The 17,658-nt window shown below is 40.2% G+C and overlaps 2 protein-coding genes across 2 annotated transcripts; one reads left to right on the forward strand and one right to left on the reverse strand.

Moving 5' to 3' along the window:
• The first annotated feature begins 390 nt into the window (after positions 1 to 390).
• dlx3b (distal-less homeobox 3b) lies at positions 391 to 2,918 on the forward strand. The gene is made up of 3 exons (XM_035666195.1): positions 391 to 916; positions 1,747 to 1,931; positions 2,276 to 2,918. The coding sequence occupies exons 1-3, from the start codon at positions 574 to 576 to the stop codon at positions 2,588 to 2,590; spliced, it is 843 nt and encodes a 280-aa protein (XP_035522088.1). The 5' UTR covers positions 391 to 573; the 3' UTR covers positions 2,591 to 2,918.
• A 5,771-nt stretch (positions 2,919 to 8,689) lies between these two features.
• Positions 8,690 to 12,495, reverse strand: dlx4b (distal-less homeobox 4b). The gene is made up of 3 exons (XM_035667115.1): positions 11,942 to 12,495; positions 10,725 to 10,918; positions 8,690 to 9,308 (listed from the first exon to the last, which is right to left on the reverse strand). The coding sequence occupies exons 1-3, from the start codon at positions 12,261 to 12,263 to the stop codon at positions 9,054 to 9,056; spliced, it is 771 nt and encodes a 256-aa protein (XP_035523008.1). The 5' UTR covers positions 12,264 to 12,495; the 3' UTR covers positions 8,690 to 9,053.
• Positions 12,496 to 17,658: the final 5,163 nt, after the last annotated feature.

The following is a 17,658-nucleotide window of genomic DNA, read 5'->3' on the forward strand; positions in this document are numbered from 1 at the left end:
AGGGGACGGTTTGGCTGCAGGATTAGGCTTTAGAAAGACTATGGCTGCTATTGTGTTGTAACATCTTGGTGCCAGCCTGCGGCTGATGCAGTTGTTGAGAAAGACTGGACCTATATGTAGTTGTGTGTTGTTGTATTTTTTTGGACAGACAGTCTCTGGAGGCCTACAGAGCTACATGTTCACCCAGTGAACAGGTAAATGCAAATCTAAAGGGAAAAAACCACTCAGGGCACTGAGGTATGCGTGCATAGGCGCTCTTGGCTAAAAGGCTGGGTTTCACCACCACTTCGCCTGGAGCACGAGAGGGGGGAAACTGTGGAGCCAATGAGAAGGCAGCTTCCAGCTCAGTTCTCTATAACTCTGTGTCACAGGGGCTGAGCGATGCCACAACCAAGTTCCTGCAGCTGGGAGAGTTTCAGTGGACTATAGACTTTTTCCTAAGCTGTGCGTTCAAAAGAGCGTGCGCGCGCACACACACACCAGTTCTTTTGTTGCGATTTTACTTTGCGCACTCCACAACGAAAGAATCCACCAGTGGATTTTCTTTCTTTTCTCTGGAGGGCTGCTTTCACCATGAGCGCCGGACAGACGTATGAGAAGAAGATTGCGTGCATTTTGACCGATCTACCAGGATCTATGAGTTGCCACCCGAACTCCAAGGACTCTCCTACTCTCCCCGAGTCTTCGGTGACGGACATGGGCTACTACAGCGGACAGACGGCCCACGGCCAGCACGAATATTATCAGAGTCAAGCGTACGGACAGCCCATGAACTCTTACCATCACCAGTTTAATCTGAACGGAATGGGAGCCGCTGGAGCCTACGCCACCAAATCTGAATATCCGTACACAAATAGCTACAGACAGTACGCACATTACAACAGAGATCACCTGCAGGCCTCGCCTCCAAACTCAGGTAAATGTTAAGATAATTTGTGGAATTTTTAATTTGATCGATTTAATGTCAGGTGTGCATAATGTTATTTGCGCCTGAAGTTGACAATACAAAGAGTCTTTAATAGAGCCCCGGTTGCATATGGAAACATACTGAACTACCAGCTATTTATTTCTGTTCTGTTTTATTTATTATCTTCATTTAATGTATCATCTTTCGTTTTGTTTTTTAAATTTCGCTTTAGTTTAATGGAAAACATTTGTGGTACAAATTGGAGACAATGAATATGCAGCGTGATATACTGAAGTTCAGTCAAACTACACGCTTTCTTAGGTTTCATGTCTCCATAAATTCTATCTTATGATGCCAGTTGTATTATTCACTCGCCCCTGTTTGATTTATTATGGATTTACAGGTTAAAAAATGAACCTTTGCTCAGTGGAAGCCTACCGGCTGCTGGGTCGTCTTTTAACAGCCCGCCTGGGAAGGAGCCAGCCATTAACAGCTGGCCATAAAACAATGATGGTTTGATTAAAACTAATAATATTCACTCCATCAATTTTAATATGTTACTACTCGCCTGCCAATTTGGAAATTTGACAAAATAAATTGATCCTGGCTCAGTGATGTAGTTTTTGTTTTGAGACACTTTTTTAGCCGCATTTTAGTTTTTCTTTGAGATATTATTGTGACAAAATATTTGTTGTATAAGCGTTTTTACGCATACATACTCTCATGTCAGCTCATCCACATTGTGTCGCGATGGTGTCACTTTTATTTCACTAAGCTAAAGTTTTACACACGTTTTCCATAATGGTGTATTTCATCAAAATATTTTATTCCTTTTTTAGTGAAAGAAGAGCCAGAGCCAGAGGTCCGCATGGTGAATGGAAAACCGAAAAAGATCCGTAAGCCGAGAACGATCTACTCCAGCTACCAGCTCGCTGCTCTGCAGAGGCGCTTCCAGAAGGCGCAGTACCTCGCTCTGCCCGAGAGAGCGGAGCTGGCGGCTCAGCTTGGCCTCACTCAGACACAGGTAAGATATAACACCTGGTAGTTTCTAATTGATCAATACTTTTAGAGTCAGACGAGTTAGGGCCTCCCAATATAGCAAAATATTTGCTCAGTAATCAGCTATTCATGCGTAATTACACACAGCTGACACTGGATTTCTGTCTCTCGGTGTGATACACTTTTTTTTAGATACAAGTTAAACAATTATAATCCTCTATTTTCTCTTAGTAAAATACTGCAGAATTGTACTTTTATTAAGTTTACATGCAAGCTTACATTTATACAAACATTCTACATATGTTATAGCACGTTTAATCTAAGTTTCCTGTTGCATTATAATTAATGTTCCCATTGGTATTCTTCCAGGTCAAGATCTGGTTCCAGAACCGGAGGTCCAAATTCAAGAAACTGTACAAAAACGGCGAGGTTCCCCTGGAGCACAGTCCTAACGCCAGCGACTCCATGGCCTGCAATTCCCCGCCCTCCCCGGCTGTGTGGGAGAACAGCACGCCTCAGAACACCCCGATCAGCAGACCTCAGGTCCCGCAGCCGACGCACAGCTCGTCGCCGCCATACCTGGAGGATTATAACAACCACTGGTACCAGCAGGGATCACACCTACAGCACCCGGGCACCGTGCACCACCCAGTCCCACAGCAAAGCGTGGGAGCTGTTTATTAACAGTGACTTAAGAGCAGATTTAGCGCCTCATATTTTATTTTTGTCAAAAGAGGTCTCTCCACAATGACTCTGCAGAGCGATGGTTGAGTGGACCGGGAGCAGGCCTGAAGTGAAACATTGCTTTTGGTTTTTGGATGATCAAGAATGTTTCAGAAATGGGGTTTACATTCACAAAGCACATAAGGGATTTCTGATCACTTGTGGCATATTTAACGGACATCTGGCGTGGTTTTTTTTTTAAATTATTTATCGCTTCTGATGTATTTCTTCAACTTCTTTTGTAAATGAATATGCAAAGTTGTTTTTTTTTTCAAACATGTAGCCTAACCACGAACCGAATATTGACAAAACTGTGCAGTTGATCCATGCTACATTCAAATCATGCATGTGAGTTTGTAGAGAGTGCGTCCAAAACAACTCAGGTCATATTTATAAAGATTTGTATAAAACGTCGAAGGCTGTAAATATGTGTTTATATGCAGAACCACTATGATCATATTTGTCTGAAATGGAAAGACTGCACTGTGGTGCTTCCAAAACCATTTTCATATTCATGTAATTAGTCCACTTGCTGCCTTCTTGTCAATTGAATAAAGGTGTTACTTGCATGTTGTGTGTCTAGCCCCTTTATAAACAGGTTACCGTCCGGCCTCCAAACCGTGCAGATAATTCACTGTAGGGCCGATAAGGTCCACACCACAGAGAAGTAACTTTTCTTTGCTCGCATTAGTTTCACCTATTGGAACCTTTTTTATAAATCAAATAAATTATTTTGATCGCTCTCTTAAATACAAATAAATAAATAAATACCTTACTTGCATAAAAATTGCTTATTGCGTATTAACAAAAACGAATATTTAATAACAATATATGCATCTTAAGGTCTAAATAGGAACTCATCCGCTTGTGAGAACAGTTTTGTACGGTATTACACTGGGCAGAGGATTGTAGTGCTAGTTTTTAATGCACTGATGAATCCTTTTTTTAATTAGAATTTTGTCTAAACCAAAACTGTCTCTGCAAGATATTTTTGACCTCATCAATTAAAGATAAAAAAGGTTATTTATTTCACTGGTCCAAAGGGTTAAAAAGACTATAATGTTCACAGCACAGTGGACCGACCAGTTTTTGGTGCTGTGAGCTGCGTGCAAAGCGCTGCAGTAGGAGGCGACATACAAGCAGACATGTTGGAGTCACTCGATTTTATTACTGTTCTGTTGCCAGATAACAAGAGAGAGAATTCAGCGCGTTGCAACACACACACACACACACACACACACACACACACAGGGTTGTGCGGGGGTGAAGCCAGTCTTTTGCCGAAGGGGGTCTCACGCATGCGCACGCGCACGCGCACAGCGGGATGGACGGAAACGTTGCCAAATATTGAAGGTATAAGAAGACCCCATTGTTTTTTGTGTTTTACTGTAGATATTTGATTTCATTCTACTGTATTTAGCAAGATAGTTCTCCTGACAAATGATCCAAGTTGCTGATAAGCAGGTTTTTGCCCTGAGAGAGCTCATTGGTCATTCATATGAAGACTCACTTTTTACCGAATACATTTAAGCACATGTTCCGCGATTTATGGTAAAGCATTCAAGCTTGAAAAAAAAAAGATTAAAGCCAAAGGTTTTCCCAGGTGATGAAACGGCCTAATGGGAGCGAGTGTGACACATGTGAAACCTGGGGAATACAGTGATATTAATTAGTTGAGAGATGCTGGATAAACATGACAACTACTCCGGTAATGACAGCGACAGTGAGGCAGTCCTCACAGCTAATAACTAATGTCAGTGGACAATAACCACGGTTTGGCCACATGAACTCTGCGTTATTAAATAATCTGCAGGAAAAAGAACACATAATGAAGAAACTGCTAATGGCGATATCATCCATATGGACCACCAAGGCGCCATTACGCACTGAGAGAAAATGTACCCACGGCGTTATAGTGATTTTATAACCTTTTATAACCTGCTGCGTTCAGTCACTAGAATGGTATGCGCTAAATACTGAAGGTGTTACTGTATGAGACTTTATGGCAACAGTGTGTCATTACAATGATTTCAGAACATTACAGCTTAAAATGCGGATTTAAAAAGTCCTTAAGCGCCAGTGTGTGACCAAATATATTTTCACTTGTCAAGAAAAGATGTGTGGGAATTAGGGAACATTATTCTCTTACACAGTAATTATCAAATAATGTTACTTTATAGATATTCGTCCACATTAGAATCATGTATAATTAATTAATACAAATCTTAATAATATTTAATAAGAAATATCTTACTAAAACATTTTTTTTTGCTGAATATTTTTTTCACCTTGATTGTTTAGAGGCTTACACAACTGAAATTAAGGCCTGTACGTTAATGGAAATTATAGCATTACGCAATCCATATTAAGAGATTTAATAAATATTTATATCAGTAGATTTATTTTAAGCTAAATTAGGTTTAAGCTGTTATTGTAATAGCATAATATTTCCAGTAAAAAAAAATAATTTCATTTATTGTAATTGAACAAAGTAACTTATTAATACTTAATAATAATAATGAATATAGTTATTAATGCAATAATTTGCGATTACATATTTATATTAAAATAAATTTAAAATAAAAACTCATCTTTGTTGTTGTCACATTTACCATAAAGGTTTTTAGTGTGCTTCTTGGTTTCTTTGACACTTACAATTAATTCTAAAAAGTACTGTACATGTTTCTACCAAACTTAACACACATTCTGTCAACATTTTGTCCCAAAACTGAAATGTATCACAGCTCTGAGTCTCATTTCCCTAATGGCTTCCCTTTGGTTTATTTCCCTGAACTCAACACCAGTTGTCTACAGCATCACTCATCATTTCAGTGCACTGTGCTGATTTGACAAAAGCAACATGAGTACTATTGCCTTTTAATATCAATGAAATCTCATCAAGAGTACATGTGACCTCCCCTCTGTGGTTCCCTCAGCATGTGTGGCCCTCGGCTGCGGTTGTCAGGGGAAACATTTGTGCCTAAGACAAACGTGTGTGTTCGCTACAGGCTGTGCTTGTATGTGTGGCCTGTCAGACTTGTCCATATATGTCATCTCTAAACATTAACAAGTGTAAGTAGCCATGGAGGTGAACTGTTGAACTTGAATGTGATCCTGCATGGCACAACATCACAGCACCTTAAATAGAGCCGGTGCCCCCTGCAACAGCCAGCAGTGTGGTGTCGGCACTTGTCTCTAGGGTGCAGCGATATGGGTTGAGATGGAGGTCGGGAACTGAAATGCATCCATGGAAAGATTTCCAGCAGCTGTCCAACACTTTGTCCAGGCCTGGGCCGAGCCTCGGTCGCATTAGGATCACTCACTGTCTCCATTTTGCTTTAAACTGGGATGAAATGAAGGCAGAAAGGCATCCTTGACAGCTGAGGAACCGTGAACCCTGGTTGACCTCAGGCCAGGGCCCGACCGGGCTGTATGTGCTGATGCTTCACTGCCCAGTCATCACATCATGATAAAACCTTCCCCTATTTGGCTTCTCCATGTGCTCACCTTGACCTATATAAACTGAAAATGTTGCCTCCAGAAATGAGAATCAGCCAAACAAACAAACAAAAACTGGAAAAGCTTTAAAAATATAGAAAACAATCCAGTTAAATCCAGTGTTGTGAATCTAATCTGTGTGTGTGTGTGTGTGTGTGTGTGTGTGTGCATCATGCCCCAAACCAAGTCAAGCCTTCCTTCAGATTAAACCAAATCATGCATTCATTCTCTCTAACAGGGAAGCTGCTCACAATTACCCAAGATGTCAGCTCACTCAAGTTAATAACAATAATCACCCTGGAGACCTGCTTTGCCTTTCGTCCATTCAAAGAAACTGGGATTTAATAACAAGCTATTTTCCCTCTTATTGCTATCCTGCAATTAAACCCCATCAGACACCTCGTATCTGATAACTCCAACCATCCACAGCATTGATACAGCCAGACTTGCCTTTATCATTACCCTTCAACCCATCTCCCAGCCTCACGTCTCCTCTTAGCTTGTCTATTACACGAGGAGCCTTTTCACTTTCTCTTCAATCTGCCTGCATGATAATTGCCCTCCCGTTTGAAAGGTACTCCGTCTGTCCAACTCCACAAGCCATTATTCTAATCTGGAGATGTGAAATTGCCTATAATTTTCCCTGATGCCCCGTCACTTGGTTCAGCAATTCTCGCCTCTTCTTTCCCAGGGCCCGCATGTTTAACAAGGCACATAATCATCAGGAATGAGGGAAAGGGCACGAGGGGTGTATACATATATATAAAGAAGGAGATGTTAATGTAACACAATGCTTGTCGTTATGTGAGAAAATCAGCTTGGAGGAGTGAAAACACAGGGCTCTGATGTGGCTTTGTTCTTCAGAGAAACATCACTGCAGGCTTTAGACCTCCTGAACAAGGCTGCACTTCTCTGACTAAGGTAAGACAGGACTGTATGTAGCCTGTATGACCGGTGAGGTGGTGGTCATACCAGCTTGAATGTAGTTAAAAATGGGTATGATGTGTTGTCTTTGAATGCAATAATATTTGTGAGCATCCAGAGTGGCTTTGCTGTAATAAAACAGTGTGGTTTTATCTTAGAAATAACAGCTCTAGCAAATCTGTGTGAGAAAAGTGCACAATTAAAGTTCACTTAATTTATTAGCATTTAGTTGATATGGTAAAATCTAGCTTTTTATGCATTGTGATGGGACACCTTTGCTTAAGCATGAGATGTGAATAACCCTTAAATATTGGATGTCATGGCCCTTTAAAATGACATAAGCCCTGAAGAGTTACGCCTGTAATATAAATATAAATTTAATTCCAGTAATATTAGGAGAAAATGGTTCCACAAAACCTGCATGTATGATTGGTTAGTTATTTTTTTGGTCCTTGTGTGTCTGTGTGACATTAGACAAATTGTATCTAATGTTTGCCAGACAGCCAAGACATCAGGGTGACGAATGAAAAAGATAAAAAGAAGTTAGTGGATGTTTTTTAAACGCACTATTCGGCGTCATTAATCAGAACTCAACACCCCCATTTAATCGAGATCAGCCAAGATTGTGGGATGTGTGTTTGCGAAGATATAAATAACTAATTCTCTGTGTTTAAACAGTGTAAACGCCAGAATGTGCAAATCAGTGCAAACGACCATAAATCAGGCGCAGTTTATTGGAGGAATAGCAGGCCATTTGTCATTTTATTGTGACAACGGGGAGGTTTTCTGTTTTGAGCTCGCTCGAGGCGAAAGTGAAGGAAAATATTGTCCAAACGCCTGCTTGCACATCCTTCTCCTCACGGCATGTGCCCCTCACTGGTGACTTTTAGAGATAAAAATGTACGTTTGGTTGAGAGAATACGCACAGATGTAGCCAATGTGATTAAAATGTGTTGTCTTTTTAAATAACAAAATGAACTTAAACTAACAACAAAAAAAGACACCAGAACTCAAAGAAACTATTCGGAAAGCATGTGTCGTTATAGCCCCTTTGTCCATGCGTAAAAGTTACACAGAACACAACCGTGCGTAAAGTGGCACCCAGCACCCTCTTTGCTTCACCGTACTGGGAAGTATTTGGTGTTTGCAAGTGAGGAGCATTTTGTTGCCTATAAATTAATGATCATTTTAAAATTAAATTAAAAATTAATAGTGTAAACAAATATAAGCAACAGGAATCAATACCCACGTTTTGAGATGACTGTGGAAATCCAAGCAGATCTGCAGGTTTTTGTGGTGATGGACAAAAGACAGCTGATATCCCAGCTATGAATTATCACACGGACTGACCATTGTGTTGGTTAATACAAATCTGTACGTTAAGTAGCCAGTGTTGAAGTACTGTATTTTACCCCCAGATCACAAAGCCTTTTCTGTGGCAGATTATTAATCTACATTTCTGGAAACAGTTTGAGGAATAACATCACACGCTCCATTGCTTATCAATATGTTTGACAATGAAAACATTTCACTAATAGATCAGCAACCTAAGCAAACATGTCACACAACAAATCAATCACAATATAACGCCAATCCAACAGCTATTTATTTGCATAACGCTTATAGCATTTGTTGGATAATGCAGCTAAAACTCGTTGAAATAGACCCACGCACACAATATATTCTTTAAAAAGCCTTTATCCAGTCTTTTGCTAAACTGCACACACTGAGCCCACATTTCAGTGAGTTGCGGCCGTGCACCAGAAGTCTCACTGACATTGTTAACAAATCTGAAAAATAAATGTGATGTCTGGTCGAATTTTTTTCATTGAAGAGTGAATTCAAATCGCACACACAAATACAGGAAAAGTTCTATTAAAACACGCATTTAAACACAATTCAGTTCTGAGAAGAGGCCTTGAGAGCAAGTTCAGTGTAGTCTGAAGTGCGCTTCATATAGGCCTGAGCACCTGGCCTGCACGACCCCCGTAAAACAATCCACTCACATCATCTGAGGCCTGGGCATCGCGTCCTGGTGAGGATGGTGGTTTGGATACCAGTGACCAAAACTGTTCATGTAATTGTTTGGGTGCATTTGGGCTCCTTTGTTCGCCATGGAGACCTCCCAGAGCTGCGGCAACCCGGGCGAGCAGGGGGAGATGGAGCTAGTGCTGTGGAGATGTTCTCCCTCTGATCCGCTGCCATGCTTCATGATCTTTTTATACTTGGAGCGCTTATTCTGAAACCATATTTTCACCTAAAAAAGAGAAAATGCAGATAATTGTCACTGTGGTTAACAATCAGCAGTAATATAAAGGAAATAATACTGTGAAGGGCTTTTTTATGAGCATATTTCCCCCAATTAAACTCAATACACTTTTTAGAATTGGCCTGAAATGTGAACATTTGGGAGCAATAAAAGGGAAAACTCCTCATAACTCTCATCTTTTCTGTGTTATTTTTGCAAATCCCAGGCCTACTACTGGCCCATTGTTGGCCATTTAGCCTCATGGCTGAGTGGCACTTGTAATCCATTAAAACTGAGCTGTCTTATTGTTCGTTGTTTTATGAGTCCAATGGTGCATGAGTGCAACAGCAACAATCAGAAGACTAAGGAATATTGTGAAATAAAAACAGCCCAAAGCGCGCTGCGGTGGGTCACTGAAATTTCTGTTGATTCCAGCCTGGATGGCTATTTTTACACGAGAACAATGGTGTGAATAGTCATAAACTGCACCAAAAGGCCGAATGAATCACTCTATAAAGATCTAAGCATAAGAGGCGGCGCATAACTGGGAGAGAGTTGTTGAGATAGATGTTTAGGGATTAAGAAAAATGTGTAGGAGGCAGCTCAGATGACAGAGTCGATCCAATTGTTTATCTGTTTTTTTCTCGATGAAATGGCAGAAAGTGAAGTTTGAGAATGAGAAGTTGACAGCAACACGTGCACCTGTTATATTTATTATTTTGTATTTCACAACCAAAACACAAACCAAATGCAATCAATCGAAATATAGAGACAAGCAAAAAATAAATACGCCAATAAATAAATTCGAGTTAAGCCTATAAGTGACTGCTTTAATTCCACAAATTATATTTTATAATAAACTATTTCAAAACAGCGGACAAGCCCTCATTTGCAGACCTGTAATTCCTGATTTATTTATTTTCTTAAGATAATTTTGTAACTGCGGTCGTGCTTCATTCACTGAGAGCTCTTCAGGGACCAGGGCTGACAAAAGAAACACAGCCACGAAATTAAGTATAGTAAATAAGGCATGCATTAAAGGATCGAGTTACAAATCACAACAACTTGGTTTTTCATTTGATCTTCAGAAGCGCTGTGATCCTCAATAATACAAGCAGATAAGAGGCTTCCTTCCTCAACCGCGTCAACATCCACTTTCTCTCACCAATATTTCCTTCAGCCTGCTTTAAGTTGGATTAATTCAATTATAAAATATCAGTCTAGTGGTTCTGTTTATTAAGCCATTAAATGCTAAATATTGCAGGCCTGATATTTTAGGCTGGAGGGTTAATTGCTGAGTGATTGTTAAAACGCACAACCTCCTCAATTACCTTCATTAATAATAGGCTAATATAATGCACATATATTTGACTCTACATTCCCCCCTGATCCATTCAGGACTGCTGGATGAGTTGGGGGCCCCACCTGAGTCTGGGTGAGTCCCAGTTTGGCCGCCAAGTCGGCGCGTTCCGGTAAGGCCAGGTACTGGGTCTGCTGGAAGCGCTGGTGCAGAGCCTGCAGCTGCAGACTGGAGTAGATAGTCCGAGGCTTCCGGATTTTCTTCCCTTTGCCATTTAGACGGAGGTCCCTGTTTTCAATTGCCGTGGACTTCTCGCGATCTTGAAGATTGAATAGAGAAAAAAAACGATGGAATGGAATAAGGACATTTTTGATTTATAACTTTTCTTTGTAGGTCAGGTCAAAGACAGGTCATATTTGAACAGAGTTTCACCTTTTTCCTAACCTCCTAAAAACAAATCTACCATCTCAAACAACACGAGAGCACTAATAAATGGTTCAGAAACAGGGAATATAGTGCTAGATACTGAAACTGACAGGCCCTGCACTGCATGCTATAAACACAGCAGTCTCAGGGCCTGAAAGCCAAAAACTGTAAGTTAAGTTGTGCGTCTTAAATTATATTAAAGTGTCATGAAATCCCATAGCCATAAAAGGTCTGATCACACTTTTATTAAATCAAGTCTGCTTTATTGTAGGCTTAATGCTTTAGTGAGGGACTCACGTGGCATTGACAACACTTGTTATCTGCAAGTTAACTGGATCATAATATTACCTTCACACCTTGACAACAAACAATGCCACAAGAATCATTTTTAAAGAGGGTGGCAGGAGAACTCCCCAAAGTCCACAAAGATAAAGGGACTGCTATTTACTGGAATCGTGTTGTTAATGCGCACTAACAATGAGGGTAAAAACGAGCTCCTGAGGTAGGCCCGGGCTACACGGGCCATAATTGGACTTACCCACAGAAAATTATGGTCAATAAAATTTATGGCACCATCTGCCTTCATTATATAAGATGAGTGGTAAAGAGGGAGCATCTCTGGGAGGCGGTGGTTGAAAGCTAGGCCTTGTTTGGACATTAGTGATTGACTTAGATTATGGCTGCTGACGCCAACGCCTAATTCAGCTCGCAATGTGTTATATATTATACATCATATGTGACAGAAAATATTTATTTTTGTTGACTTATTAAAGTGAGCTATTTTTCCAAACAGGAACACGTCAGGGAATTTGGCGCCTTGTGCGTAATTGCGCTTAATCAGAATTGGGAAATCAGAATTTTATAGCCATTAATGATATAACAATTTAGTCCGGCTCGGTTTGACTTTCTCACATACCTGTGTGCTCTAATCTGCTGTGGGCCAGACTGCTGCTGTTGCTGTGATTGCTGTGCTGGTAGGACATGTAAGCAGACGGGGAATGATGGTTCACCGCGCCGGGGTAGGCGTAGCCCAAAGAGCGGCCATAGGACGCGCTGCCAGGAAAAGGACTTTCGTGCTGGGAGTGCCCAGCGGCATGCAAGCCATGAACGGGGTAAATGTGAGAGAGTCCTGGGGAGTGCTGCTGGTGTGCCGGATGTCCGTGGCCAAACTCTAGAAAGGCCGATTTGGAGGGATCTGAGGCATTCAGACTGTCAGGCATGAAACCCATAGACATCATTAGCTAATACGCGAGTCCATAAACCCGTCGCTCTGAAGAGGGTTTCATGAGTTCTGTCGGGCAGCGAGGAAAACTTGGAACAAATCCACACTTAAGTCCAGTGCATTGCTCGTGAAAAAAAGTCCCCCGCAGTAATAAGTTACAGCGTGCATGTTCACAACTGTTTAGGAGGCAAAAATCGAATAAAAGCGAAAGGGATCCTTTACATCATTGGAGGAGCTGACATGGTTCTTCAAACACCTCCTGCCTGCGGAGCCTCAAACATACTGCCTTCCATCTGCGAGCTCTGTGATTGGTCTTCAGCAGCCAGCTGTCACTGGAGCTCCACCATTAACTTCATTAACATATGATACAGGATGCAGCTCTGCAGCCAGCAGGGACCTCCTTCCATAGGCTATAAAATAATCTCTCATTTGGACATATGGAGACATTTTATTCTGGTCTATCACAGAATGCCACCAGGTCGTTTACCGTCAAATAAAAATCAGTTAAAGCACAGATTTAATACTGTTTTTTTAAATAGTAGATTTAGATCTTTGGGCTAAATAAATGTCTTTTTACTTTGCAAAGGAGGAATTTTATTTGTTATTGTGACAATTTTGTTGAGTTTTAAAAGACGAGGTACGATAATGACTCCAAATATCTGCGCAATGCTCTTTTACATAGATATGATATATAGGGAACTGCCAAATGCATCTAAATGAAATTCAGACCTATTAGACTTACCGTATCTGGTGTTAATAACTCAAATAAAATTAATTCGACATTGTTTCGTTTATATATATATAATCAGTGCGCTTAATTCCCTCTAGAAATAAAGTTTAAATGTCCGTTATTTAAATAATCGCTTTAATAATGTAATAATTTGCCAAGTTAATCATTAATCCTGTAACTGAATCGAATAGATGGCAAACAGCGCAGTAAAACCTCTATTTCCGCTGCGGCACCGGCTAATGAACAATTAATGCACCATTAAAGAGCTTTACTGAGGAAACACTTTCTGATATTTGGAATAGTGCGCCTTTAATTTTGCAACAAACACTCACATATTTGTATTTTTCTAACATTTTACAGAAAAATCGAAAACAGATGAATCAGATATATTTTACTATGTACAGACAACTTGGTTGTTTACACTGTGTCCACGCAGCATTACATAAGCATGCTTTGTGGCTCAGCGGTCATGCTGACTCAGGGTTGTTTTAGTTTTTAGAAGAACAACTTCACATTTTACTGCTCATTCAACACTCCTCATTCCTAGTTTCAAGGCATAAATTAGCCAGATTAGGGAGTAACTGATGTACAATAAACCTAATTAAAAATAGCACCAGGATTTTTACATAATTAGTAAAAAGCAGATAAATATTGTAATATAGGTGCAGTAATTACATAATGATTACTCTAAAAACAAATGCAGAGACAGAAAAATGACTCTGACCCAAAAGGATGTTTGATTTCATCTTTATATGAAACAGAAATACCCAGCCCACATTGTAACTGTTTTGTTTCTGTCTACTAGTTTTCACGCTGTCCCATGATACTTCATGGGAAGAATAAAGCGTGGAAGCATGGTAGTTACACACATGTCACTCAAATGATTTCTAACTAAATGTCAGAGTTTATAAAACAAAAAGGCAAACACTAACCTGACAAAGAAAGGCAGGATTGTGGTGCAGACTGCAGAGTCAGCAGAACTCATAAGGTGCATGTGGATACAGTGTGGGGAGAAAATGGTGACCACAGGCTCAAAGAGCAAGCCTGTCTCCATATTTCAGCGTCTATTGACTCACTCTCAAGCAGAGTAAATCCACAGGTGGAGAAAAACACAGTGGGAGGAGAAACGAATGGATTTCCTGCCAATGCAGGAACGTTTTAAACAAACTCTAATAGAGTCACCATGTGTTACAGCACAGTTTGATACAGATTTCACCTCAGCTAAATCACATGTAAGCTGCAGTCAAATTATAAGCAGAGTGTTTGGTGGGTTGAGCGTGGTGCTGAGTTGCTGTCCAACCCCATCATTTTGGTCATGTCCTATACCCTGCATAAAACTACTGGGAACCCAGCAGCACTACAGGCCTGCTGGGGGCTGGACTGCTTCCCGATTCCCCACAGGCCTCAGCCATGCAGCCAGCCAGAACAAAGCCACAAATTATTATCATAGTAAAATTTCAGTCACAATAAAAAAAAAAATAAAAGGTTGTTGAGAGGCCTCATACTGTGGGTGAGTTTCTGACTTCACACACAAGGCCTTGCAGCTGTAAATCCTCACTGGCAAATTATATCATGAGAGAATGCAGCATGTGGTTATGCCTATTAGAAATTTACTGCAACATTATTGGTGTTAGGAGTATGGTAGCAATATTTGCAGTTGGCACCCAGTGAGATTTTGTTTTCTGTTGTAGGAGCAGGTGTCGTGTTTAGAGCCTGTTATGAGTGGAAAAAACATCTTCTGTGGCCATACGGCGCGTAAGAAAGTCACACTTTTCAACAGATGAATGGGATCAGGGAGGCCAAAATGAAGATAAACACAAAAGTAAAGGCTTTGAAAGACACAGGCCCATGGGCATATATGTGCAGTTCTGTTGTGAGGCACTTCAGCAGATGAATGCAGAGGGTTGAGTCCGGGATTTGCATATCTGTCAAAATCGTGCAAATCAAAGGTGTAGGCACAAGGTGTATGAGGAGAGAAAGAAGGAGAGAGAAAGCAAGGTGAGGAGGCTCTTTAAGGCTTGTAATTATGTCTGTATAAGGGGTGAAGAACAAAGGCGAGCCCTGCAGTCATAGGGCAGGGATGAGTCCTCACCGTGGCTGTACTCAATACACGCAAAGGGATGTTAAAAACAGTCACACTCCTGAATGCAGCCCAGACTCACTGGCGTCTGTACATGGGCATACGTCTGCAGAGGTGTGTCTGACATAGGTGTGTGTTCCCAGCATGCTCTTTCTCTCTCTCTCGCACACACAGACCAGTCGAGTTTGTCCATCATGCAGCGATGATGCAGAGTGACAGCATTCTTTGTGTACAAACCAAGAGCACATTCCCATGCAAATACTGCGGCTGTGATCTTCCCCACTGGCACATCATGTTTTACAAGTAACCCTCTGTTGCTGGGGCCCGAGCTGAAGCCTATATAGACTCAGACTGACAGTCCACGACCCCGACAGGAGGCCAGGATTTATTATCGCAGGCTCACCTCACCACATAATAGACACATATAAAGACCTGTGTGCACTTTGGTAGTGCACTATGATGGTTCTGAAACTGAGGTGTGGTTTGACACAATTACCCCACCAGATATTCATCACAGAATCAAAGTGTGGACAACCCATAAGAAAAATGCAAATACCTTAAAAAAAGAACCCACTTTTGCTCATTTATAACCAGATGAAACAGATATATTCATCATAGATCACTAGTTATGTATGTTTTTTATACTTTTGGATATGATTCTGCCCATATGAATCATCTGCTTCCCTTCTTTTCTTTTATATGAAAGTTCTGATTAGTCAAGCTTTTTGTACTTCCTTCACTGTAAAGCAGGTGTCTGTCATTACCACTGTACAAGGCGGCTGTTTTCTCAATCCTTTTGCATCAACAAAGCCAATGCAAACAATAGGATTTGTGTTTTTCTATGACTCTTTTTAGCCTCAGGAAAGAGCGGGGAGCAGAGGAGGAGCCGCAGCAGTGCAGAGGATGAATGGCCTAATCTTTCCTCCAGGCGCCATCACGCAGGAACACTAATATCTGCACGGACGGCATCTCATTCCTCAAGTGCAGCCACGTTGCTGCTGTTATGTGTGTGTGTTGATCCCTATGCTGGCAGCCTCTGAGGGCCCAGAGAGTTCACCAGTGTCACATGATCACTCATGTGTAAAGTTCTTGGCACATACAGATCAAAATGTTTACCCTCCAGTTCAGCTGATTCAAAAAGAAATCCTGTTCATTGCATTATTTCTTATTATATAATTTACTTTGGGTAATCTCTATTTCACTTGTAGTTTCTGTTTCTACTGTATGAAATATAGGCCTCTGCAGTAAATTATATTAGTTGAAAATGTTAGAGTTAAAAAACACGTGAATTATAATTGCATGTTATTTATGTGGACTGACAGCTTTAAAGTGAGTAGTTGTAGTAGTAGTGTAACATGTTGTCATAAATTTGATTTATTTGGGTTGAGGACTACGTGAGTGGGAATACAATTTCTTGTTTCTATTTTTATTTCTAATTTTAATTAAGATTTAAATTCAATAAAGATTTCCCAAATTCCAAAAGTGTGTCAACCTTTAATTATTTTCTTTTTATTAAAATGAATGTATTTGAGCTATGAGTTATAAACATTTTCAATTTTTTTGTCAGTAAATATTAAACAGTAATTAAAACATTATTACTAAAGAACTACTTATTTGTGAAAATATAAAGTTTTTGTTGAAAACCTTATTTTTTATTTGCTGTTAGCTTGAACTCCTTTATATTATTTTCTATATTCATCTTTTTTAAAAACTTACAATATGATAATTCAAAATGAAATACAGTTTGATTAATACAATACGTGTGTGTGTCCGTTCTTAATTTCCAGCAGTGTTGGAAATGGAAGGTCAAAATTTCATTAAAACAATTTTGGACAAATAAATTAAATTCAGAAAAATAAATCATTTTGCTCTGTAGCAATATGTCTCCAAATAATAAAAATGTCAAGAATAAATTATTTTTTTTTTACATTACACTTAAAAGTTATTGCATTTTTTGTACATTTACCCTTGTTTGTTATTTCTATTTGAAATACTGACTTCGAGGGTAAAAAATAATTCATTATGCATGACCTTTCACTCCCCGTTTACCTGCATTGTTATGGAAAGCCTTCAAAGCGCGGTTTTTATTTTGAACTGAGAATCCGATTGTATTGGATTTAAAAGCGACATGAAATCAGCCAAATCAATCAGGTATTTATCACCATTTTGGCAGAATAAAAAAACAATACGATCAATAAATACATTTAAAAAATACACTAACTTATACGCACCCCCCTGTGACAAAGTGACAAAGTGAATAGCGCGCGTGGGAAATGCCGGAGTGTGTCTGGTCTTTTGGCTCGAGCGTTGGATTCATCATTGGCATAATTGTTAGCAGACAGCGGATGACAGCAACATCGCCCACTGCCGCTGACTGTTAGACTTAAACTTTTAATTGATTGGTTGCATATAGAGGCCTTGGCAACTCAGGGGGAAAAGAAACCCGTCTGGAATCCTTTAACCGTAATACGCGTATAAGCCATTCTGCTGCAACCTGAGCTCGGTGTCACGCGGGGCATCTGATTTAAACGGCTTCATTTGTAAAGAACGGCAGTCATATGTCTAAATTATACATTGTTGATTTTCTCTCTCTCTCTCTCT

This window comes from Morone saxatilis, unplaced genomic scaffold (genome assembly GCF_004916995.1).
Source record: "Morone saxatilis isolate NCDOM2014 unplaced genomic scaffold, NCSU_SB_2.0 Contig1, whole genome shotgun sequence".
Classification (NCBI taxonomy): domain Eukaryota; kingdom Metazoa; phylum Chordata; class Actinopteri; family Moronidae; genus Morone; species Morone saxatilis.